The sequence below is a fragment of the Arachis stenosperma genome, chromosome 10, assembly GCF_014773155.1.
Source record: "Arachis stenosperma cultivar V10309 chromosome 10, arast.V10309.gnm1.PFL2, whole genome shotgun sequence".
NCBI classification, from domain to species: domain Eukaryota; kingdom Viridiplantae; phylum Streptophyta; class Magnoliopsida; order Fabales; family Fabaceae; genus Arachis; species Arachis stenosperma.
The window spans coordinates 46826590-46852444 of record NC_080386.1 but is presented as its reverse complement, the minus strand read 5'-3'; the positions used below and the strand labels follow the sequence as shown (position 1 = coordinate 46852444).

Below are 25855 nucleotides of genomic sequence, written 5' to 3'. Positions count from 1 at the left end.
GGCTGAACTGAATCCCTTCAAGTCAGCAAGTGTCCATCCAATGGCATCTTTATGCCTTCGTAAGACTTGAAGCAACTCTTCCTCTTGTTCTTGGCTGAGAGCTGAATTTATGATTACTGGATAGCTTTTATTTTCTCCCAAGTATGCATACTTGAGAGTGGTTGGCAGTGCTTTAAGCTCCAATTTGGGTGCTTCTTTTCTTTCTTCTTTCTCTTCTAGCCCTCCTTGAACATGTATTTCAGTGGCTGCAGCTTCTTCGCTTGTTGCTAACTCCTCTTCTGTTGATGCTTCAAGCTATTCTTCAAGAGTTTCTTGTACCAAAGCTTCTACTGAGTCCAACCTCATACATTCTCCCAATGAGTCATGTGGGTATCTCATGGCCTTAAACACATTGAATGTCATTTTCTCCTCGTGTAATCTGAGGACAAGTTCACCCTTTTGGACATCAATAATGGCTCCGGCAGTGGCTAAAAATGGCCTCCCCAGGATGATGGAGGTCTTAGCTCCTTCTTCCATGTCTAGTACTACGAAATCTGCTGGGAAAATGAAGTCTCCCACCTTCACCAACAAGTCTTCTACTACCCCATGGGGAAATTTGAATGACATGTCTACTAGTTGGAGGGCCATTCTTGTTGGTTTGGCTTCTTCAATCTTCATCTTTTTCATCATTGCTAAAGACATTAGATTTATGCTGGCTCCTAGATCACATAAGGCCTTTTCCACAGTGATTTCTCCAATGATACAAGGGATTTGGAAACTCCCAGGATCCTTCAATTTTTGAGGCAATTTGTGTTGGATGATGGCGCTGCATTCTTCTGTAAGTACCACAATCTCATTATTCTTCCAGCTTCTCTTTTTGGTCATCAACTCCTTCAAGAACTTGGCATAGAGTGGCATTTGCTCGATTGCTTCAGCAAAGCGTATGTTTATTTGTAATTTCTTGAAGATCTCCAAGAATCTTGAGAATTGGTTGTCCTCTCCCTTCTTCTTTAATTGCAACTGCTGTGGGTATGGGGCCTTGGAGGGGCATGGATTGGGTACTTCTCTTTCTTGCTGTGACTTGGGGATTGAGGTGTGAGATTCCTCATGTCCCTTGTTTTCTTCATCCAATTCCTTCTCTGGTGGTTTCTTGTGGGTCTCCTTCAATTCCTTCCCACTCCTGAGGGTGATGGCCTGACATTCTTCCCTTGGTATTGAGTTAATATTGTTGCAATTGTTGTGCCCAGGGGTTTGCTTGAATAAGAATTCAATCTGTGTTTCCAGTTTTTTGATGGCAGCATCTTGATTCTGCATGTTAGATTGCACTTCTTCCCGGAAATCTTTACTATCTTGAATATGTTTGCATAGAATTTTGAGTAGACCCTCAATCTTTGAAAGTTTATCATCTGTGAATGATGGTGGGTTGAGATTAGGTGGTTGAGAAGGTTGGCTAGATGGATGTTGGTAATATCTCTGTGAGGTGTTTTGATGAGTGGCATTGTTGTTGGAGTTGAAGTTGGAACGTCTCGGATCTTGTGCTTGGTCTTGTTGGTTTCCCCATCCAAAGTTGGGGTGATTTCTCCATCCAGAGTTGTATGTTTTAGAGTATGGATCATGGACTTGTCTAGGTGAATTTCCCACATAGTTGGCTTGCTCCCAGTCACCTTCTTCTCCTATGTTTACTCCTTCATGAGTTGGTGATGAGGTGATGGCTGCTGCAACTTGGTTCTCTTCCACCTTCTTGGTAAGATCTGCTAGCTGCTTGGTGATCATCTTGTTTTGGGCTAACAGTGCATCCATGTGGTTCAGCTCCATTACTCCTCTAGTGTTAATTCTTTCAGAGGCATAGAAGTAGTCATTCTCAGCAACTGTTTCAATGACATCTATGGCTTCTTCAACAATTTTCTTCTTGTTTAAAGAACCTCCTGATGAATGATCTACAGCCTTCTTTGACTCATAGGAAAGACCTTCATAGAAGATGTGAAGTTGAACCCACTCATTAAACATCTCTGGTGGGCATCTCCTTGTCAAGTCCTTGAATCTCTCCCATGCTTTATAAAGTGTCTCACCATCTTGTTGCCTGAAAGTCTGCACCTCAGTTCTTAGCCTATTAATCTTTTGAGGAGGATAAAATCTTGCTAAAAACTTGTTCACTACCTCCTCCCAATCTGTCAGGCTTTCTTTTGGGAAGGATTCAAGCCACTTTGTTGCCTTGTCCCTAAGTGAAAAGGGGAACAAGAGCAACCTATAGACATCCGGGTGGACTCCATTTGTCTTCACTGTGTCACAAATCCTCAAGAAGGTGGTCAAGTGTTGGTTAGGGTCTTCTTGAGCACCTCCTCCAAATGAGCAATTATTTTGCACCAAAGTGATGAGCTGAGGTTTTAGCTCGAAATTGTTGGCACGAATGGTGGGTTTCTGAATGCTGCTTCCACAGTTTCCCGGATTAGGATTGATATAGGATCCTAAGACCCTCCTTTCATGCCCAACCCGGTGTGCATGGCCTTCTCTGGCATGATTATGAGCTTCTTCTTCATCATTGTTCTCTAAATTCTCTTCCATGTTGGGTTCAAAATACTCTTCCTATTCCTCAGCATCAACAATTCTTTTTCCTCTTGCTTCTCTTTTTCGTCTCCAAAGGGTTCTCTCAGGCTCTGAATCAAAGGATGTTGAGATTCCTTCTCTTCTCCCTATCATACAACAAACAGAATGCACAACAGGAGATATAGTGAAGATAATTTTTGTTAGAATGATTGTCAGTGTGAGTGATGCAATTTATCAAACAGTTAGTGGGTTAGTGAGCTGAATTATGATAAACTAAGAAAAGAGAACAGAAAATAGAGAGGGTATAGGGGGTGAGGAAGAAATTAAGAACAAACTAAGGTAAATTATTGAATATAAAAAAGAATAACGGAAAAAAAATGCTCAATCTAGTGATCTTCTAGCTTAATCATTGTTGATTCAAAATCAATCCCCGGCAACGGCGCCATAAAGTTGATGCGTGGAAACTTGTCTCTCAACAAATCTCCCTTCGGCAAGTATACCGAATTATCGTCAAGTAAAACTCACTATAGAGTGAGGTCGAATCCAACAAGGATTGATTGGTCAAGCAACTTTAGTTAGAAAAATATGCTAGTTGAGCTAAACAGAATTTAGATTGAGATGCAGAAATTTAAATGACTAGAAAGTAAATAGCAGAAATTAAAGTGCAGAATCTTAAATGGGGAATTGGGGTAATGCTCATAAAAGTAAATAGCAGAAATTAAAGAGAATGGATAAGATCAGAAATGGGGAGATCATTGGGTTTACGAGATGTTGCAATTCTCCGGATCAAGTTCATTCTCATCTCTTCCTCAATCAATGCATTCATTGATCTCCTTGGCAATCTTAAGTGATTGAATCCCAATTCCTTGGTAATCCAATCTCTCAAATCTTGATCAATAGCCAATTCCTTGGTCAATTTCTCATGAGAAGAGATGAAGTATGGTCGCTGATTATACCACATACATTTCCCAATTCAAGTATTGAGGGGATTATAGTCACACATCTTTCCCAACCCAAATTGGTCCAGCATGAGAAAACAATTCTAGCATGATCTCTTCATTCCTCTTCCAAGGTTCCGAAGAGATCCAATTATGGAGAGTTTCTTTTCCAAGATAACTAACCAATTGAATTAAGATTGAAAGCTTTCTAGTAAAATCAAGAGAAAAGATAGAAGAAGAAGAATGAAAACTAATATTGATCCATCAAATTATAGCAGAGCTCCGTAACCCAATGAAAGCGGTTTAGTTGTTCATAGCTCTAGGAATCAAAAATGGCAAAAAAGAAGAATCCATGCTAGAAGTACAGAAAAGTAAATATGCAGAGAGTAGTTCTCCAAGATGCCAAAAGTCACTATCTAGGTCAAAACTACTCCTATATATACTACTCTTCATGATCTTCTAGTGAGTTCTTTAAGTCTTGGATATGGGCTTTGGACCTTGAGTTGAAGCAATTCTCATCTTTAGTGGGCCCAGCTTGCAGAGAAATATGAATTAGGCTTGGGCATTTAGTGAGATTAATCGTGGAATACATTTCTGGGTGCGAGAACGTTAGTGGCATTCACCTTTTCCACTAACGTTCCACCCTTATATGCCCACGTTATTCTCAACGTTAGAAGTCTTAACGTGACTTCTAACGTTCCTTCTCAATTCTTGGCCAACGTTAATGGAACTCAATTTTCCCATTAACGTTGGCTTGTGCCCCTTTTCGCAAACGTTAATGGGAATCACTTTTCCCATTAACGTTGCTTGCCTTTTGCCTCCTATGTTAGGTCTTACGTTAGCTTAGCTAACGTAGCTCTTAACGTGGGCACCTATCACCTTCGAGAGCGTTAGAGACACTCACCTTTGTCACTAACGCTCTAATTGCCTTAATTCCCTACGTTAGAACCCACGTTAACTAAGTTAACGTGGCTTTTAACATAGTAATGAAGCCATCTTCCAACGTTAGTGACAAAAGTGAGTGTCACTAACGTTGGTTCTTTGAACACCACTCCACGTTAACTTTCATGTTAACAATATCAACGTGAGAGTTAACGTAGGCAATGAAAATGATCCAACGTTAATGACAAAAGTGAGTGTCACTAACGTTGGCATTGTTGATCCTTGTCCACGTTAGAGTTCACGTTAACTTAGTTAACGTGACTCTTAACGTGGGGCATTGCCTAGTTTTCCAACGTTATTGGAGTTCACGTTTCTCATTAACGTGGAGTTCTTCTTTCCTTCTACGTTAAGTACCACGTTAACTTAGTTAACGTGGCTCTTAACGTAGGCTATGAATGGCTTCGCAGGCGTTATTGGTGATCACTTTTCTCAATAACGTTGTGATGCCAGGGCATCTTGGCCAGTTTCACTGACCTTATCTTTACTATTTTTACGGTAGTTTCATGCATTTCCTTAGGAAATAAGCTAGTTTTGGGTAGATATTCACTTACACCTTGATTCAAACATACATTGTGTATTTTACATGATTTCATGAGGATTTTGCATGAATTTAATGACAAATTGTATGTTGCATTACCCATGACTTGGACTAGAACTTTGCTGCACTCTATTGCTTGATTTCAGGACCAAAAGAAGCAAGGAAGAACCACTTAGCAGTCACGTTAATCTAATTAACGTGGCCACTAACGTGGAATGGGAGGTAACTTGCAAAGTTAATGAGAAAAGTGATTGCCAATAACGCTTTCGAAGCCATTATTGCCCACGTTAAGAGTCAGGTTAACTAAGTTAACGTGAGCTCTAACGTGAAGAAAGGACTTTGAGCCAATGTTAGTGACACTTAACATTATCACTAACGTTGGTCAATGATCATAAGTGGCCACGTTAGAGTCCACGTTAACTTGGTTAACATGGCCTCTAACGTTAACAAGGGGAAGGAAGCCAACATTGGTGACATTCAACATTATCAATAACGTTGGCCTAAGGTGTAATATACCGCGTTAACTTCCACGTTAACTTGGTTAACGTGGGAGCTAACGTGAGCAGCAAGAATGGTCGACAACGTTAGTGACACCCAACATTGTCACTAACGTTGGAAGCAACCACAAGACCCCAAGGAGCCACGTTAACTTCTTCTTTAACTTAGTTAACGTGGAAGCTAACGGCGAAGAGTGAAAGATGAGCCAACGTTAGTGACACTCAACATTGTCACTAACGATGGAAATGGTTTGCAAGCCCACGTTAGAAGCCACGTTAACCTAGTTAACGTGTACTCTAACGTGAGATAGGGGCATATTGGAACGTTAGTGACAATGTTGAATGTCACTAACGTTCTCGAAGATTGGCACGCCTACGTTAAAAGAGCCACGTTAACTAAGTTAACGTGGACTCTAACGTAGGAAAGGGGGAGGCTCTCAACGTTATTGGGAAAGTTGAGTCCCAATAACGTGTGCGAAGGACAAAGAGGCAACGTTAGTGGCAACGTTTGTGCCACTAACGTTGAGGTTAACGTAGCTTTTACTTGAGTAAGAAATGTTAGTGAAAAAGTTGAATGACACTAACGTTTTTGAACCCATTTTCTCACTGAATGTTAACACCTCTAACGTCCTGAGCCAAAGTCTCTGCCCACTTCAGACTTTCTCTCTGCAAGTAAAACCAAGCCCAAATGAAGAAGAGAACTGCTTCAAACTCAAGATCGAAAGGCCCAAGACTTGAAGAACCAACTAGAAGCTGAGAAGAGTAGTATATATAGGAGTAGCTTTGAATTATTTGGAAGTTCTGAAGGCTGGAAGATAAAAAAACACTACTCTCTATATTTTACCTTCTCTGCTCATCTAGTTCCATGATGTATTCTCCATCTTTGTTTTCATTTTCTAGAGCTATGAACAACTAAACCCCTTTCATTGGGTTAAGGAGCTCTGTTGTAATTTGATGGATCAATACTAGTTTTCATTACTCTTCTTCTACCTTTTCTCTTGATTTTACTTGAAAGCTTTCGATCTTCATCCCATTGGGTAGTTATCTTGGAAAAGAAACTATTCAAACTTGGATATCTTCTTAACCTTGAAAGAGGAATGAAGAGGTCAAGCTAGAAATGCTTTCTCATGCTAGACCAAATTGGGTTTGGATGGATATGTGACTATAATCCTCTCAATACTTAATTTGGGAAATGCATGTGGTATAATCAGTGACCACACTTCATCTCTTCTCATGAGCAATTGACCAAGGAATTGGCTATTGATCAAGATTTGAGAGATTGAATTGCAAGAAATTGTAATTCAATCAATTAAGATTGCCAAGGAGATAAATGAGTGCACTGATTGAGGAAGAGATGAAAATGAACTTGATCCGGAGAATTGCAACATCTCCTGCATCCAATGAACTTCCCAAATTCTGATATCACCCATTCTCTTTCATTTTTGCGTTTACTTTCATGAGCAAACACCCCATTCCCATTTACAATTCTGCAATTTAATTTCAGTCATTTACTTCCAGCTCTTTAATTCTAGCATTTACTTTTCCTTACCGCCATTTTATTTTCTGCAATTCTCAACCCAAATTCTGAATTAGCTCAACTAGAACATTCTTCTAATTAAAGTTGCTTGATCAATCAATCCCTGTGGGATTCGACCTCACTCTATTGTGAGTTTTTACTTGACGACAAATTCGGTACACTTGCCGAAGGAAAGTTGTTGAGAGACAATTTCCACCTGCATCAAGTTTATGGCGCCATTGCCGGGGATTGATTGTGCATCAACAATTATTAGATTGGAAGATCACTAGATTGAGCATTTTTGTTTTGTTGAATTAACTTTCTGTTTGAGTAATTTACTTTCTGTCTTAGTTAACTTCTTCCCTTCCCCCTCTACTTTTTTGTTTCTTTGTTATTTACAATTCAGTTTGCTAACCCACTAACTGTTTGATATATTGCATCACTCACAAGTAACACTAATTCTAACAACAATACTATCTACACATATTTTTACTTGCTTGCACTTGTTGGTTGTATGACATGGAGAAGAAGCGGGGCTTCAACTTCCTTCGATTCTGAACCAGAAAGGACCCTCCTTAGATTAAGGAGGGAAGCAAGAGGGAAACGTGCAATCAGTGCTGAAGAGGAGGAGGAACACTTTGAACTAAACATGGAAGGCAACAGAGAAAACCAACATGAAGAAGAGGCTAATAACCATGGAGAAGGAGGTAGAGCAAATCATGTTGGGGAGGATAGAAGAGTGTTAAGCTCTTATATCAATCCCAATCCTGGAAACTGTGGGAGCAGCATTCAGAAGCCCACCATACATGCTAACAATTTCGAGCTAAAACCTCAGCTCATCACTCTTGTGCAGAATAATTGCTCATTTGGAGGAGGTGCTCAAGAAGATCCGAATCAACACTTGACCATCTTCTTGAGGATTTGTGACACAGTGAAGTCCAATGTAGTCCACCAGGATGTCTATAGGCTGCTCTTGTTCCCATTTTCACTCAGGGACAAGGCATTCAAATGGCTTGAATCCTTCCCAAAAGAAAGCTTGACAAATTGGGAGGAGGTAGTGAATAAGTTTTTGGCAAGGTTTTACCCCCCTCAAAGGATCAATAGGCTGAGAACCGAAGTACAGACGTTCAGACAGCAAGATGGCGAGACACTTTATGAAGCTTGGAAAAGGTTCAAAGACCTAACAAGAAGGTGTCCACCAAATATGTTTAATGAATGGGTGCAGTTGCATATCTTCTATGACGGCTTGTCATATGAATCAAAGAAGGCAGTAGATCATTCCTCTGGAGGATCCTTGAACAAGAAGAAGACCATTGAAGAAGCCATAGATGTCATTGAAACTGTAGCTGAGAATCAATACTTCTATGCTTCCGAAAGAGGGAACACTAAGGGAGTAATGGAGCTAAACAATGTAGATGGTCTGCTGGCTCAGAACAAGCTCATTACCAAGCAGTTAGCTGACCTCACCAAGAAGATGGAAAGGAACCAAGTGGCAGCAATCACCACCTCATCAACAACCCAAGAAGAAGTTGAAGAAGAGGACCTTGAGCAAGCCAACTACATTGGGAATTCACCTAGGCAGAACCATGATCCATACTCCAAGACATACAACTCTAGATGGAGGAACCACCCAAACTTTGGGTGGGGGAATCAGCAAGAGCAAAGCCAAGACCAGAGACGTTACAACTCCAACAACAATGCAGCTCATCAACAATTCACACAGAGGACATATCAACACCCCCACAACAACACTTCTCATCCTTCCACCTCTAATCCCAATTTACCATCAATTGATGACAGACTCTCTAAGCTTGAAACCTTACTTGAAGGAGTATGCAAGAACGTCAGAAACAGTAAGGTATTTCGAGAAGAAGTGCAGTCAAACATGCAGAATCAAAATGCTGCCATAAAAAAACTGGAGACACAAATTGGTTATCTATTCAAGCAGCTTTCTAACCACAACTTCTGCAATAATAACAAATCAAGCAAAGAGGAGGAGTGTCAAGCTATAACACTTAGGAGTGGGAAGGAACTTAAGGAACTCTCCCAAAAACCACAAGAAGAAGGCTCAACTGAAAAGGGAGAACAGCAAGATGGAGTTCAAACTCCCACTTCAAGTCCACAAAAAGAAAAAGGGATGCCAAAACTGAACATCTCAAGAGCTCCATATCCTCAGCAGTTGAAGAAAAAGGAAGATGACAACCAGTTCGTGAGATTCCTGGAAATCTTCAAGAAACTACAAATCAACATACCCTTTGCTGAAACAATAGAACAAATGCCACTCTATGCCAAGTTCCTGAAGGAGCTGATGACTAAGAAGAGAAGCTGGAAGAACAATGAGACTGTGATACTAACCGAAGAATGTAGTGCTATCATCCAGCACAAACTACCCTAGAAGTTGAAGGATTCTGGGAGCTTTCAGATCCCTTGTATTATAGGAGAAATCACAGTAGAGAAGGCCCTTTGTGACTTAGGAGCCAGCATCAATTTGATGTCAGTAGCAATGATGAGGAAGATGAAGATCGAGGAGGCTAAACCAACAAAAATGGCCTTACAACTGGCAGATCGATCGTTCAAGTTCCCTCATGGCATAGTAGAAGATTTGTTGGTTAAAGTAGGAGGCTTTATATTCCCGGCAGATTTTGTAGTGTTGGACATGTAGGAAGAAGCCAAGACCTCCATTATTCTGGGAAGGCCGTTCTTGGCTACTGCTGGAGCTATCATTGATGTCCAAAAAGGTGATCTTACCTTGAGATTACACAATGAAAAGATGACACTCAATGTGTTCAAGGCCATGAGTTACCCACCAGAACAATTGGGGGAATGCATGAGGTTAGACGCACTTGAAGAAGAAGAGCATGAAGAGCCCGAGAGATCAATAGAGGAGGAGTATATATCAAGTAAGGATGTTGCAACAGCAGAGAGTAATGTTCAAGATGCACCAAAGGAAGAGACTGAAAAGTCAGAGGCACCCAAGGTTGAACTCAAAGCATTGCCACCCACTCTCAAATATGCATACCTAGGAGAAAATGAAAACTACCCAGTGATCATAAGCTCATTCCTCAGCCAAGATCAAGAGGATGAACTGCTCAAGGTGCTGCGGGAGCAAAAGGACGCCATCGGATGGACCCTTGCTGACCTGAAGGGAATCAGTTCAGCTATATGCATGCATAAAATACTGTTAGAAGATGATGCAAAACCATCCATTCAATCCCAAAGAAGGCTGAACCCAATCATGAAGGAAGTGGTATAGAAAGAGGTTATGAAGCTTTGGCAAGGAGGAGTAATATACCCGATCTCAGACAGCCCTTGGGTCAGCCCCGTGCATGTTGTGCCCAAGAAGGGAGGAATCACTGTGGTTCCCAATGAGAGGAACGAACTGATACTTACAAGGACCGTCACAGGATGGTGGATATGCATCGACTATCAGAAACTCAATGAAGCCACATGAAAGGATCATTTTCCTCTCCCATTCATGGATCAGATGTTGGAAAGACTCGCACGACATGCTTATTACTGTTTTCTTGATGGTTATTCAGGATATAACCAAATAGTGGTTGATCCTAGAGACCAAGAGAAAACTTCATTTACCTGTCCATATGGAGTGTTTGCCTACAGGCGCATGCCATTTGGGCTATGTAATGCACCTGCGACTTTCCAATACTGCATGCTTTCTATATTCTCAGATATGATAGAGAAATTCATTGAGGTTTTTATGGATGATTTCTCAGTATTTGGAGATTCTTTTACTAGTTGCTTGAATCACCTAACCTTGGTATTGAAAAGATGCCAAGGGACCAATTTGGTCTTGAACAGGGAGAAATGTCACTTTATGGTGACATGAGGAATAGTTCTTGGCCATAAGATTTCTAACCAAGGAATCGAAGTGGACAGGGCTAAAGTAGAACTTATTAAAAAGCTCCCTCCACCCAGTGATGTCAAGGCAATTAGAAGCTTTTTAGGGCATGCTGGCTTTTACAGAAGATTTATTAAAGATTTTTCAAAAATAGCTAAGCCCTTGAGTAATCTCCTTGTATCAGATACACCATTCATCTTCGATAAAACCTGCATGTTGTCATTCGAGCATTTGAAAGAAAGATTGTCCTCTGCCCCTATCATCTCCCCACCTGATTGGAACTTACCCCTTGAATTGATGTGTGATGCATCTGACTTTGCAGTAGGGGCAGTGTTAGGGCAGAGGAAAAATAACTTAGTCCATGTAATATACTATGCTAGCAAGGTCCTCAATGATGCTCAAAGAAATTATACCACTACTGAAAAGGAATTGCTAGCCATAGTTTTTGTATTTGACAAGTTTAGATCATACCTCATTGGTGCTAAAGTAATTATTTTTACAGATCACACAGCACTTAAATATTTATTTGCCAAGCAAGAATCAAAATCAAGACTAATAAGATGGATCTTATTATTGCAGGAGTTTGATATTGAAATCAGAGACAAGAAAGGAGTGAAGAACAAGGTGGCAGATCACCTATCCAGGATTCCTCATGAGGAAGGGAAAACACATGATATGAGTGTGAACGAGCTCTTCCCTGATGAGCAGTTAATGACAGTGCACAAAGCCCCATGGTTTGCAGACATCGCCAACTTCAAGGCAACTGGGGCTCTACCTCCAGGGATCAATAAACATCAAAAGAGGAAGCTCATGAATGATGCAAAATACTTTGTCTGGGACGAGCCTTATCTCTTCAAGAAGTGTTCAGATGGAATCCTTAGAAGATGTGTCTCAGAAGAGGAAGGACGAGAAGTACTATGGAATTGCCACGGTTCATGCTACGGAGGCCACTTTGGAGGGGATAGGACTGCAGCAAAGGTGTTACAAAGTGGATTCTTTTGGCCCACTCTTTTCAAGGATGCCAAAGAACTGGTAAGGAGCTGCAATGAATGCCAAAGATCTGGGAACTTGCCCAAAAGAAATGCCATGCCACAGAATTTCATTTTGGAACTAGAAGTATTTGATGTGTGGGGAATGGATTTCATGGGACCATTCCTAACCTCATATGCAAACAAGTACATCTTGGTAGCAGTGGATTATGTGTCCAAATGGGTAGAGGCCATTGCAACCCCAACAAATGACAACAAAGTGGTCATGAACTTCCTCAGGAAGAATATCTTCAGCCGGTTCGGAGTCCCAAGAGCCCTCATCAGTGATGGATGGAGCCATTTTTGTAACAAACCACTAGAGGCTCTTCTCCTACGATATGGGGTGAAACACAAGGTGGCCACACCTTACCATCCCCAAACAAGTGGACAAACGGAGATATCCAACAGAGAGCTAAAGAGGATTCTGGAAAAGACTGTGGGTGCATCAAGAAAGGATTGGGCGAAGAAGCTGGATGATGCTCTCTGGGCATACAGGACAGCGTTCAAAACACCACTGGGAATGTCCGCATATCAACTGGTTTATGGGAAAGCTTGCCATCTACCACTAGAGTTAGAACACAAAGCCCTCTGGGCTATTAAGATACTAAACTTTGACAGCATTGCTGCTGGTGCAAAGAGGATCTTGCAGCTGCAAGAGATGGAGGAATTCAGGTCACAAGCATATGAAAATACTAAGATATATAAAGAGAAGGCAAAGAGGAGACATGACCTGCATCTTGCACCCAGGGATTTTGAAAAAGGGCAGCAAGTACTCCTCTATAATTCCAAATTGAGACTGTTCCCAGGAAAACTCAAATCAAGGTGGTCAGGGCCTTTCATTGTCAAAAAAGTCTCACCATATGGACACATCGAAATCATGGATGAAAGGTCAGAGAGGACTTTTACAGTGAACGGACAAAGACTCAAGCATTATCTGGGCAACATGGGGGAAAACCCCAGAGTAAACTATCATCTCAAGTAAAGGAGGAATCGTCAAGCTAGTGACGATAAAGAAGCACTTTGTTGGGAGGCAGCCCAACCTCAGGTATTTTCCTTTTCACCCCTATTTCAATAAAGATCACAAGTTGTTTCCCCTAAATTGTTAGGAGCTAAGTTTGGTGTTCCACAACAGAACAATCCAACAGTGATAGTGTAATTCTAAGTTTGGTGTTCCACCAAAGGACAGTAGTTAGAATTACACTTCATTCCCAAAACACATTGCTAGCTCTAACCAATCAAGGGAAACCACTTAGATGTAGTTAGACCTTAGTTAATAAGTGTTTTGTTAACAACAAGATATGAGGTTCTCAGCATATATGCAAAGTTTGGCACTAGGCACGGAACTAAATTTGGTGTTCACACACCAAAAATAAGTTTAGAAATCATAAGCATACATGCGAGCTGACTATTCCTCAAGTGCTTGGGAAACAAGCAACTTCCAATAACCTTACAGGAAGCTTATGAGGAGATGGTGCACCTTCAACTAAGAAAGTGAGGCATCAAGAACTATGACAATGACAACAAGAGGGCAACTGGATTGGTATAGCAAACCATCTCCCAAAGGTTGTATTGCTACTTAATTCCATCTACTCATCGTGTTAAACATTGGAAGTCCGAATGCACTGTTAATTAATAGTCATGTGTTAGTTTGAATCTTTTCAATTTTGCATTTTAAGTCTATTGCTTAGGTCTATGATTTCTGGTTTAAGTGTTACTGCATCATATCTTTACTTATTGTATGCTTGTCTTTAAAATCAAATGAAAAAGAGAATGATTGTGTTAAAAAGACCAGAGTGGAGTACATAATATGGAGTAATTTTCTGAATCTTTGGTGTGATCATAAGTTAGCTAAGTTGGTTCAACCATAAGGTGGGAAGACAACTATCTGTCCTGAATACTATGCTTTGAACACACCCCATGAGACCAGCTAAGTAAGAAGATCCTAATAAGAGAAACGGAAAGAACAATGGAAGTGAAAAACAAAAGAAAAAGAGTAAGCAATAAGGCTAGGCACCAATGGTTTTTAATCTTGAAGCATGTGTCTGTGGTGCTCCTGTGTGAGGGATTTACTTGGATGAATAAGCTCTTAGGGGTGCCTTATCACTTGGTAACTTGGGTTAACTAACTCGAGATTATCAGCTGAAAGTCCACTATTAAGAGTAACCCTCGCTACAGAGCATTTAGTAACCCAAAGAGGTGCTGGACACCAAGGTCTCAAGAAAAGAAAATAAATAAACCATATGCCTGTGGTGTGTATGTATGGGGGAGAGACTTGAGGAAGTAAGTCCGTAGGGGTGTTTCAACACCTAGCACCTTGAACCAACTGGTTCGGGAGTGTTGGCTAAAAGCTTATTTTAAAAAGTTGCCCCCTTACAGAGCACTTAGCTTGAAGAACACAAATAAGCCCTGAAATGACAATAAAAGGATCAATAAAAGTCTCATGGTATGTAAGCAAAGCCAGTGTTTTTGAACATGATAAAGGTCTGAAAGCCAGTAATGGAATGAACCTAAGTTGCTATGCATGAAACCACCATAAAATCAGTAACATGACCTCCACATGAATAACTCATTCCTCTTGGTATTTCATTCATTATTCTCTTGTTCCAGTACTTGCTTAGGGACAAGCAAGCTTTAAGTTTGGTGTTGTGATTCCAGGGCATCTTGGCCAATTTCACTGACCTTTTCTTTACTGTTTTTAGGGTAGTTTCATGCATTTCCTTAGGAAATAAGCTAGTTTTGGGTAGATATTCACTTACACCTTGATTCAAACATACATTGTGCATTTTACATGATTTCATGAGGATTTTGCATGAATTTAGTGACAAATTGTATGTTGCATTACCCATGACATGGACTAGAACTTTGATGCACTCTATTGCTTGATTTCAGGACCAAAGGAAGCAAGGAAGAACCACTTAGCAGTCACGTTAATCTAATTAACGTGGCCACTAACGTGGAATGGGAGGTAACTTGCAAAGTTAATGAGAAAAGTGATTGCCAATAATGCTCTCGAAGCCATCATTGCCAACGTTAAGAGTCACGTTAACTAAGTTAACGTGAGCGCTAACGTGAAGAAAGGATTTTGAGCCAACGTTAGTGACACTTAACATTATCACTAACGTTGGCAATGATCATAAGTGGCCACGTTAGAGTCCACGTTAACTTGGTTAACGTGGCCTCTAACGTTAAGAAGGGGAAGGAAGCCAACGTTGGTGACATTCAACATTCTCACTAACGTTGGCCAAAGGTGCAATATACCACGTTAACTTCCACGTTAACTTGGTTAACGTGGGAGCTAACGTGAGCAGCAAGAATGGTCGACAACGTTAGTGACACCCAACATTGTCACTAACATTGGAAGCAACCACAAAACCCCAAGGAGCCACGTTAACTTCTACTTTAACTTATTTAACGTGGAAGCTAACGGCGATGAGTGAAAGATGAGCCAACGTTAGTGACACTCAACATTGTCACTAACGATGGAAATGGTTTGCAAGGCCACGTTAGAAGCCACGTTAACCTAGTTAACGTGGACTCTAACGTGAGATAGGGGCATATTGGAACGTTAGTGACAATGTTGAATGTCACGAACGTTCTCGATCATTGGCACGCCTACGTTAAAAGAGCGACGTTAACTAAGTTAACATGGACTCTAACATAGGAAAGGGGGAGGCTCTCAACGTTATTGGGAAAGTTGAGTCCCAATAACGTGTGCGAAGGACAAAGAGGCAACGTTAATGGCAACGTTTGTGCCACTAACGTTGAGGTTAACGTAGCCTTTACTTGAGTAAGAAACGTTAGTGAAAAAGTTAAATGACACTAACGTTTTCGAACCCATTTTCTCACTGAATGTTAACACCTCTAACGTCCTGAGCCAAAGTCTCTGCCCACATCACACTTTCTCTCTGCAAGTAAAACCAAGCCCAAATAAAGAAGAGAACTACTTCAAACTCAAGATCCAATGGCCCAAGACTTGAAGAACCAACTAGAAGCTGAGAAGAGTAGTATATATAGGAGTAGCTTTGAATTATTTGGAAGTTCTGAAGGCTGGAAGTTAAAAAAACACTACTCTCTATATTTTACCTTCTCTGCTCATCTAGTTCCATGATGTATTCTCCATCTTTGTTTTCATTTTCTAGAGCTATGAACAACTAAACCCCTTTCATTGGGTTAGGGAGCTCTGTTGTAATTTGATGGATCAATACTAGTTTTCATTACTCTTCTTCTACCTTTTCTCTTGATTTTACTTGAAAGCTTTCGATCTTCATCCCATTGGGTAGTTATCTTGGAAAAGAAACTATTCAAACTTGGATCTCTTCTAAACCATGAAACAGGAATGAAGAGGTCAAGCTAGAAATGCTTTCTCATGCTGGACCAAATTGGGTTTGGATGGATATGTGACTATAATCCTCTCAATACTTGATTTGTGAAATGCATGTGGTATAATCAGTGACCACACTTCATCTCTTCTCATGAGCAATTGACCAAGGAATTGGCTATTGATCAAGATTTGAGAGATTGAATTGCAAGAAATTGTAATTCAATCAATTAAGATTGCCAAGGAGATCAATGAGTGCATTGATTGAGGAAGAGATGAAAATGAACTTGATCCGGAGAATTGCAACATCTCCTGCACCCAATGAACTTCCCAAATTCTGATCTCACCCATTCTCTTTCATTTTTGCGTTTACTTTCATGAGCAAACACCCCATTCCCATTTACAATTCTGCAATTTAATTTCAGTCATTTACTTCCAGCTCTTTAATTCTAGCATTTACTTTTCCTTACCGCCATTTTATTTTCTGCAATTCTCAACCCAAATTCTGATTAGCTCAACTAGAACATTCTTCTAATTAAAGTTGCTTGATCAATCAATCCCTGTGGGATTCGACCTCACTCTATTGTGAGTTTTTACTTGACGACAAATTCGGTACACTTGCCGAAGGAAATTTGTTGAGAGACAATTTCTACCTGCATCACATTGCAAGCCAATTGCCATCCCATGTTAGTAGTCATGTTAACTAAGTTAACGTGAATGCTAACGTGATTCTTCCATGCTTCATTTGTCCTGAAATCAAGAAATTAAAGTGTATCAAAGCTCTAGCCAAAATCATGAGATTATGCATCGTTAAAATATCATGTAATTCTGGCAAAAATCTCATGAAATCATGCAAAATTCACAATAGTTGCTTGAATGAAGGTGTAAGTGTATTTTCACCCAAAACTTGCCTTGTTTACTAGGAAAATACATGAAACTACCTTAAAACAGTAAAGAAAAGGTCAGTGAAACTGGCCTAGATGCCCTGGCATCACTACTTTATGAGTCTTGGCTGTGACCCTAATCATCTTGTTTCCCAGTAGTACTACAAGATACATAAATGCCACAGGCATATAACTGGGTGAACTTCTCAGATTGTGACTCAGCTTTGCTAGAGTCCCCAGTTAGAGGTACCCAGAGTTCTTAGGCACACTCTTTTTCTTTGGATCACGACTTTAACCACTCAGTCTTAAGCGTCTCACTTGGACCTTCATGACACAAGCACATGGTTAGGGACAGCTTGATTTATCCGCTTAGGCCAGGATCTTATTCCATTGGGCCCTTCTATCCATTAATGCTCAATGCCTTGGATCCTTTTTACCCTTGCCTTTTGGTTTAAAGGGCTATTGGCTTTTTCTACTTGCTTTTTCTTTATTATTTTTTTTGCAAGCTTTGTATTTTTCACTGCTTTTTCTTGCTTCAATAATCAATTTTATGATTTTTCAGATTATCAATAATATTTCTCTTTCTTTTCATCATTCTTTCAAGAGCCAACAATTTTAACATTCATAAACTTCACTATAAAAAATATGCACTGTTCAAGCATTCATTCAGAAGACAAAAAGTGTTGCCACCACATAAAAATAATTAGAATTTTTCTTATTGAAAACTTGAAATAATTGCCTCCTTACTCTAAAGAAAATCTACTATTTTATTCATGATTAGTGATGATGAGAAGAATAAATTATAGCTTACTTGGAGATAATAAAAATAAAAATAAAAACAAACACCCTAATTACTAATACTCATGTAATTCTTAAGATAGGTTTCTAATAATAAAAGTTATCACAGATTTAAGATTAGTACTCAACAACCTTTATTTTGGGAGATGGATGCTCCTTCAATCTGTGGGGTGTCTGATCCCTCAAGGGAGAGCTTCTGGCGCTTCAGCTCCTGTAGCTCACACCCTTGCTTTTCTTGTTCCTTAAGCAGCTTGCAGAGCATGCTATTTTGATTTTGCGGTTCTTCCTTAAGTTGATCTATAGCTTCTTGTAGCTTGGTGACAGATGCTTCTAGGCACGCACAGTAGTCAATTTGAGGGATTTCTGGGAGGAACTCCTGCGCCCTCCTCTTGATGGAGTTGTCGTGTACTTGTTGTCCCTCCATTAACTTTTTAGTGATTGGATGCTCGACTGAGATAAACTCATCCACTCCCGTCTTTACCCCAGCATCATTACATAACAGAGAGATTAAGCTTGGGTAAGCCAATTTGGCTTCAGTGGAGTTCTTATTTGCAATTGTGTAAATCTCACAAGAAATCAGATGATGAATATCCACTTCGTTCCCCAGCATAATGCAATGAATCATCACTACTCTTTTGACAGTCACCTCAGAGCAGTTGCTAGTGGGCAATATAGAATGCCCAATGAAGTCTAACCAGCCCCTAGCGACTGGTTTGATATCTCCTCTCTTGAGTTGGTTTGGGACACCTTTTGAGTTGGTTATCCACTTAGTTCCAGGGAGGCATATGTCCTCTAGAACTTGGTCCAAACGCTTATCTACTCTCACCATTTTCCTATTAAAGGATTCTGGATCATCTTGTAGTTGAGGCAGCTTGAAGACCTCTCTTATTTTGTCAAGGTGGAAGTAAATAGTCTTCCCTCTAACCATAGTTTGAAAGGTATGGAAGGCAGTTCCCGTCATTCTCTGCTTATCTATCAGCCACAGATTTGAATAGAATACCCGGACCATGTTTCTTCCCACCTTTGTCTTAGGATTAGCTAGGATTTCCCAACCTCTGTTTTGAATTTTTTCTTGGATCTCCGGATATTCATCTTCTTTCAGATCAAACTTAACTTCCGGGATCACTGACCTCAAATCCATTATTTTGTGGTAATGGTCTAAATATTCTTTGGTTTAGAACCTCTCATGATTCCAAAGTGGTTTGAGATTATTCTCTTTCATGCCTCTTAAAGTGGTTTGTTTTCCTTTAGGGGCCATGATCTTGGTGAGGTTTTGCTCAGTGATCACGGAAAACACACCAAACTTAGAGGTTTGCTTGTCCTCAAGCAAAAGAAAGAGAAGAAGAGGAATAGAGGGGGAGACAGATTCGAATGGTGGAGGTATGGGAATGGCCGAACGTGTATTTAAAAGGGAAGGGTGGGTTTCGAAAATTTTAAAAAAGATATGATAGAAAGATATGATTTGTAAAAGATGAATCATGCTATGAAAAAGATGAGATTTTAAAATTCAAAAGATATGGAAAAGATATAAAGAAGTTAAATCTGAATTTTTATTGATGCATCTAAGAATTAAAAGATGATATGATGAGTTAGAAAAGATTTGGAAAGAAATTGAAAAGATAAATGAGTTTTTGAAAAAGATTTGAAAGAGATTTTGAAAGAAAATTAAAAAGAATTTAGAAGATTATTAAATTTTTGAAAATTGAATTTGAGAGATGAAAATTTGTAACATGTTTATGCAGAAAATTATGGATTAAAACATGAAAATTTGAAAAAAAATTGAAGTGAAAACAAAATCACCTCCCCCTATCTGTTCTGGCGTTAAAACATTTGTTGGCCAATTTGGGCGTTTAACGCCCAGCCAGGTACCCTGGCTGGCGTGAATCCTTTATCACTGGGTGTTTTTCTGAATGCCCAAGATGCTGTAACTCTGGCGTTTATCACTGGGCATTTTCCTAAAAGTGAAGCAACTTTCAAGGTGAATGGACATAAAGTGAAGAAGTACCATGGATACAGCTCCCAAAAGAGCTAGAGATGTTCCTATTGGAGGATGGACATAGAGAAGGAAAAGTTTGAGCGACTGACCGTCCAACATAAGGACGTTAAAGAAAAGTGCTTGGTGGGAGGCACCCCACCGTAGTAAGATCTTCCTTGTATATACCATTATGCTTTTAGTTTAGATTCTTGTGGATTTTGTGATTTCTTGATGTTGTTGATTGCTTAGGAATTCTAGTTGTTGATCTTGTTAGGAAACTAGGATGTTTAGATAGATTTTATTATTTTGGTATGGAAGAATTGTTGAAGTGGAGAGAATGTTATACTTTGAATGGTGCATGCATTTGTGAAGTGTTCTCTTGCCTACTATCTTGAACACCTACCAAGAATGTGTTAGAATAGCTCTTGTTATGCTTAAAAGAAAAAAGAGAGAGAGAGAGAGAGAGAAGAAAAAAAGGGCATCTGCGCGCGAGCGCACTGTGCGCGCACGCGCCGGTGGTGCATTCTTACTCCTGGGCCAAAAATTCGAGAGTTATGCCCACCTTGTGCCCACTTCATGTCCACTACGTGCCAGCTCCCACGCGCCAGCGTACATGCCGCCAGCGCGCCCCACTTGTACCTAGGCCATCGACGCGCAAGCGCACTGTGCGCACATGCGCCAATGGTGTATTGTGCACTTCCCGGTACAAAGAAACCGAGAGTTGTGCCATGCTTGTGCTATTTTCGTGCCTCGCCTATGCCTGTATCGACGCGTCCGTACACTGTGCACGTCTGCGCCGGTAGCCAACCCCCATCAAGCACGCGTCACCGCAATGTGCGCGTCCGCACGCCTGTGCTGCATGCCAACTTTGGTATAAGAAAACCGAGACTTATGCCAGCTTTGTGCCAGTTCTGTGCCAGGGGCACAGCTATACTCACGCGAGCACGCCAATGACGCACTCGCGTCCCTCGCTCAACTCTCACCGACGCGCCAGCGCACTGTGCGCGTGCGCGTCGGTCGCGTGAACCAGTTTTAAAGCTGCGTGCCCTGCTTCTCTCACCCCCTTTCTTATTTCTTTCTTCTTCTTCTTCCATCCCTTTTCTTCTCTTCTCACCTCTTCTCTTCCACACTCCACCACCACTGTCTCCGGTTACTCACCGGCGACCACCACCACTTCCGGTGGCACTACATCTTTTCCCTTTCTTTCTCATCTTCAAAAAAAAAAATGTTTACCTTGTTCTTTTACATTTCTCAAGGTTCTACTTCCTCCATTTCTTATCTATTACTTTCTTTGCATCATTTCTTTTTCTAGTTAGATTTTTCTTGTTATTACTTATTTTCTCTTTTAGTTACTTGATTATACCACTTGCTTTTTGCTTGTTTACTTTTTCTTCTTTTGCTTTTCCCATGGATGTTGAACTTGAACTTTGATTACTTTGATAGGTCTTCTTGATTGTCCTTCACTATTTTTGTGAGTGGATGATGTAGTGTGATGATTGATACTTCATTTTGGGCTTCTAATTGGTTGAGTTTCTCATAATTGCTCATTGCTTGTTAAATGCACACCAAGTGTTAGAGGAAATGCACATATGCCATCTTGGTTTATTCTAGTCATATATCTTCAATTTGGTGCTCCTCCTCAATTACTTGCTCTCTTCTAAGTGCATTGAACACATTTTGCTTATTACTTGCTAATTAGATACTCATTGAATATGACTTGCTCTTTATTTTGGATGCTTGAGATCATTCCTCTCATGCCATATTGCATGCTTTACTTCCTCTTGTATCCCGTGCCAAGTGTTGTGACCCATGCTTCTTTGACTACTCTGTTGCACTATTTCTTTTGGGCACACCTCTCAATTTCATGTTTGTTAAGTTGATCCTATGGGTTTAACATTTTCCTTCTTTCCCCTCCTTTTCAGAATGGCCACTAAGAAAGGCAAGGAGAAAGCGTCAAGGAAACCAGCCGCAAAGAGGGCACCCCCAAAGTCACGCTCTAAGGCGCACTCTTCACTAGGAGCCAAACCTCTATCTAAGAAGGCGAAAGCCCCAGCTCCTATTGATGAGAATGAAAAGAGCAAACCGGCAAAAGATTCTTCAAGGTTCCCCAACCGCTTCTGTGAACTTATGTTACCCTTCATGGTTGAGAGGAACTATCATGCTGAGCATCTTGATAAACCCCATTTTTAGGGTTTATCTTGTGTTGGATTTAGAGTATTTTATCAACCTTTTGTCATATTTAGCCAAGGAATTAGCATGATTTTGTAACCTCTCCCGTATTTGTGCTTAAATGTAAAAACATGCTTTTTAAGCCTTTAATTGATGAACTTTGATTCTTCCTTAATTCCACAAGATGCCTTGATGTGTTTGCTAGTAATCTCAGGCTGAAATAGGCTAGGCATGGATCAAAGGAGCAAGGAAGGAAGCATGCAAGTGGAGAGAAGCACAAAAAGCCAAAGAATTGATCTTGGCCAAGGACGCGCAAGCGCACAAGGGGCTCGTGCGCACATCGCGAAATCGGCCAGTGACGTGTACGCGTACCGTACGCGCATGCGTCGCAGTCCGCATGTGATTTCATTAAAGCAACTCGTGCCTGGCGATTTTGGAGGGTTTCTGGACCCATTTTGGCACTGGAATTCTAGTAGAGAATGATTAAAAGGACCAAGGATTGAAGGGGAAGGCATCTTTCATTCATTGAATCATTCACACTCATTAGGATTAGTTTAGAGTTAGTTTTAAAGAGAGAAGCTCTCACTTCTCTCTAGGATTAGGATAAGGATTAGGTTTAGTTCTTAGATCTAGGTTTTAATCTTTGCTCTCATCTACTTCTACTTCTCAATTCTTTGTTGTTACATTCATCATTCTTTTATTCTTTTGTTGTAGTTTCTTTTATATTGTTCCTATGCTTTGTTGTAGATCTACTCTTGTTCCTTCTATTCTCTTTCAATTCAATTAGAGGTAATTCATAATAATTGTGTTCCTTTTGATTGTTTTTGTTAATTCATTACAATAATTGTTGTTAGATTTCATTATTGTTATAGATTTCATATGCTTTTATTTTATGCCTCTTATGTGTTTGATAAAATGCTCCTCTTAGCTTTAGTTATCTAATTGGTTTGGATGCCTCTAAAGCTAGTCTTTCCTTTAGGAGTTGATTAGGACTTGAAGAATCAAATTGATTCATCCACTTGACTTTCCTCCATGGTTAGAGGTTAACTAAGTGGTAGCAATGAACAATTTGTGGTCACAATTGAGGAGGATGACTAGGATAGGACTTCTAGTTCTCATATCTTGCCAAGAGCTTTGTTAGTTGTTAGTTTATTTTCTTTGCCATTTATATTTCTTGTCTAAAATCTCAAAAACCTCAAAATAACTCATAACCAATAACAAGACACTTTATTGTAATTCCTAGGGAGAATGACCCGAGGTTTAAATACTTCGGTTTATAGATTTTAGGGGTTTGTTTTAGTGACAAACAAATTTTTGTATGAAATGATTATTGATTGGTTTAGAAACTATACTTGCAACGAGAATTCATTGGTGAAATTCTATACCATCAAAAATCCAATCATCACATCTACTTGCTCCGCCGGACAAAGTTGCTCCTTGTATTCTGCCCTGCATTGAACAGCGAGGATGGGAGTTTCTTATGAGAAAACCACAATAGGTCAACCTCTCATGGGTGGTAGAATTCTACACTAACTACCATCTCTCCTCTCTTCAATCGGTATTCATACGCCGAAAGCAAGTCTCAGTGTTAGAAGAGGCTATGCAGCAAGTGCTTAATGTCTTACCGGTACCAAGTGACATAGATGGCTACCAAGAGGTCTTACATTAGCGAGAAAAAATATGGATTTGACTGGGACTCGATCCTCCAAGTCATTGCTGAACCAGAAGCTTTTTGGATCCATGGTCAACTACGGATGCGACCCAAGTGCATTGACGCACATTTCCTCACTGTAGAAGCTAGGGCTTGGGCCCAGATCCTATCTTACTATGTCCTACCTAGCACCCACAGGTCGTCCATCACGGCGGATTTCGCTTTGCTTGTTTGGTGTGTTTTCACGGGAAGACCAGTGAAGATTCCGCTTCTTGTCAAGCAAGCAATGGGTCAAATCCACGACCGGGGAAATTTGCCATTTCCAGCATCGGTATCTGAGTTAGTTACTGCTGCGGGTGTTCCGTGGGAAGCCATGGACACGAAAGCTATAATTCTGGCTAAGGACGATGTGGTCCCAAGCGGAAAGTACTTACATCTTCCCATGAACAAACCAAGCCTTGCCATAGCCTCACCATCTATTATTCCTTCCACCTCATCATCACCACCGCAACAAAGATCCACCCATCAAAGGATAGAAGATCTACACCGGAAGATTGATAGATATCAGCGGCGCAACCAACGCCGATACACTTACATCAAGAAGCTTCTGTGTTGTGTTACCCCTAGCATGGAAGAACCCGAAATATTCACATCCACCTCCAATCCAAGTGATGGGAGCTCTGATGAAGGGGATAGTGAAGGTTCCGATCCCGATGATAAACCCCATTTTTAGGGTTTATCTTGTGTTGAATTTAGAGTATTTTGCTATCCTTTTCTCACATTTAGACAATGAATTAGCATGATTTTGTGATCTCTCCCTCATTTGTGCTTAATTGTAAAAACATGCTTTCTAGGCCTTTAATTTGATAATTTTAATTTTCTCTTAATTCCATAAGGTGCCTTGATGTGTTTGCTAGTAATCTCAGTATGAAATAGGCTTGGAATGGATCAAAGGAGCAAGAAAGGAAGCATGCAAGTGGAGAGAAGCATAAAAATCCAAAGAATTGATCCCAGCTAAGGACGCGCACGCGCACAAGGCGCTCGCGCGCACCTCGCGAAATTGTCCAGGGACGCGTATGCGTACTGTGCGCATACGCGTCGCAGTGCGCACGTGATTCTTTTAGTGCAACTCGTGCATGATAATTGTGATTTCCTTGATTGTTGTTGTTAATTCTTTGCATTCAATTGTTGTTAAAATTCATTCTTGTTGTGATTTACTATACTTTTCTTTTGTACCTTCCAAGTGTTTGATGAAATGCTTGGAAGGATTTTAGAGTAGAGTTTTATGTTCTTGGCTTGGGAAGGTAACTTAAGAACTCTTGAGTTACTAATATCCAAGTGATTGATAGTTGATAGCTATTGACTCTAGCCTTCATTAATTCAATTAGTGGAAAGCTAGGATGTATGGACTTGGATTGATATAACTCACTTGACTTTCCTTTGCTACTTGATTAAAGGATGACTAAGTGGGATTAATCCTTGCAACTACCATAATTGTGGCTAGTGATAATGATAGAGACCTTTGACAACCAAAACCTTGCCAAGACCATTTTGTTAATAGAATTTCATTACCATTTACTATTCATGTTTTTCATCTAAAACCCAAAAATAAACAAGTCCATAACCAATAACAAGAACACTACCCTGCAAGTCCTTTGAGAGACGACCCGATGTTTAAATACTTCGGTTTATAGATTTTAGGGGTTTGTATTTGTGACAAACAAATTTTTGTATGAAAAGATTATTGTTGGTTTAGAGACTATACTTTACAACGAGATTTCATTAGTGAAATTCTAAACCGTCAAAAATCCAAATCATCACCCGCGTCCTTTGCGCATTCTTAGTAGAACGGAGGACCGTGCTAAATTCTAAGTGTGGGGAGGTCGTTCGACCGATCTCCATGGTAACAATCTCTTCCTTTCAATACCCATGGATTTATTTCTTGCTTGTAAATATTCCTTGCATGGTAATTAGTCTCTATAGAGTTGCTTGGTCAAATAATAACTTCTTTTCCAAGAAAATGTGTTTTGGGGTACCCTACCAAATTGAAAATTTTTTTTTTGTTGAACTTGCTTCAAGAATGTATTTTGGAATATAGTGATTGAGCTAAGAACACAAGCATGTAAGTTTTGAGCCTAATTGTGTGGTTATATTTTATAACCACTTATTTTCATTCTTGTGTGCATTATTCTCTTTCTATGACTGTAATCTTTGATTTGTCT

At 40.2% G+C, this 25855-nt stretch overlaps 1 protein-coding gene across 1 annotated transcript; it reads right to left on the bottom strand.

Moving 5' to 3' along the window:
- Window positions 1-294: 294 nt before the first annotated feature.
- LOC130957048 (uncharacterized) lies at window positions 295-1293 on the bottom strand. Its single transcript, XM_057883950.1, has one exon. It carries the CDS (start codon window positions 1291-1293, stop codon window positions 295-297), a length of 999 nt encoding a protein of 332 aa, XP_057739933.1.
- Between the last annotated feature and the right edge of the window lie 24562 nt (window positions 1294-25855).

Bases quoted from the DNA above. Each gene is read 5' to 3' on its own strand.
- LOC130957048 (XM_057883950.1), bottom strand. From the start codon at position 1,293: ATGCAGAATCAAGATGCTGCCATCAAAAAACTGGAAACACAGATTGAA.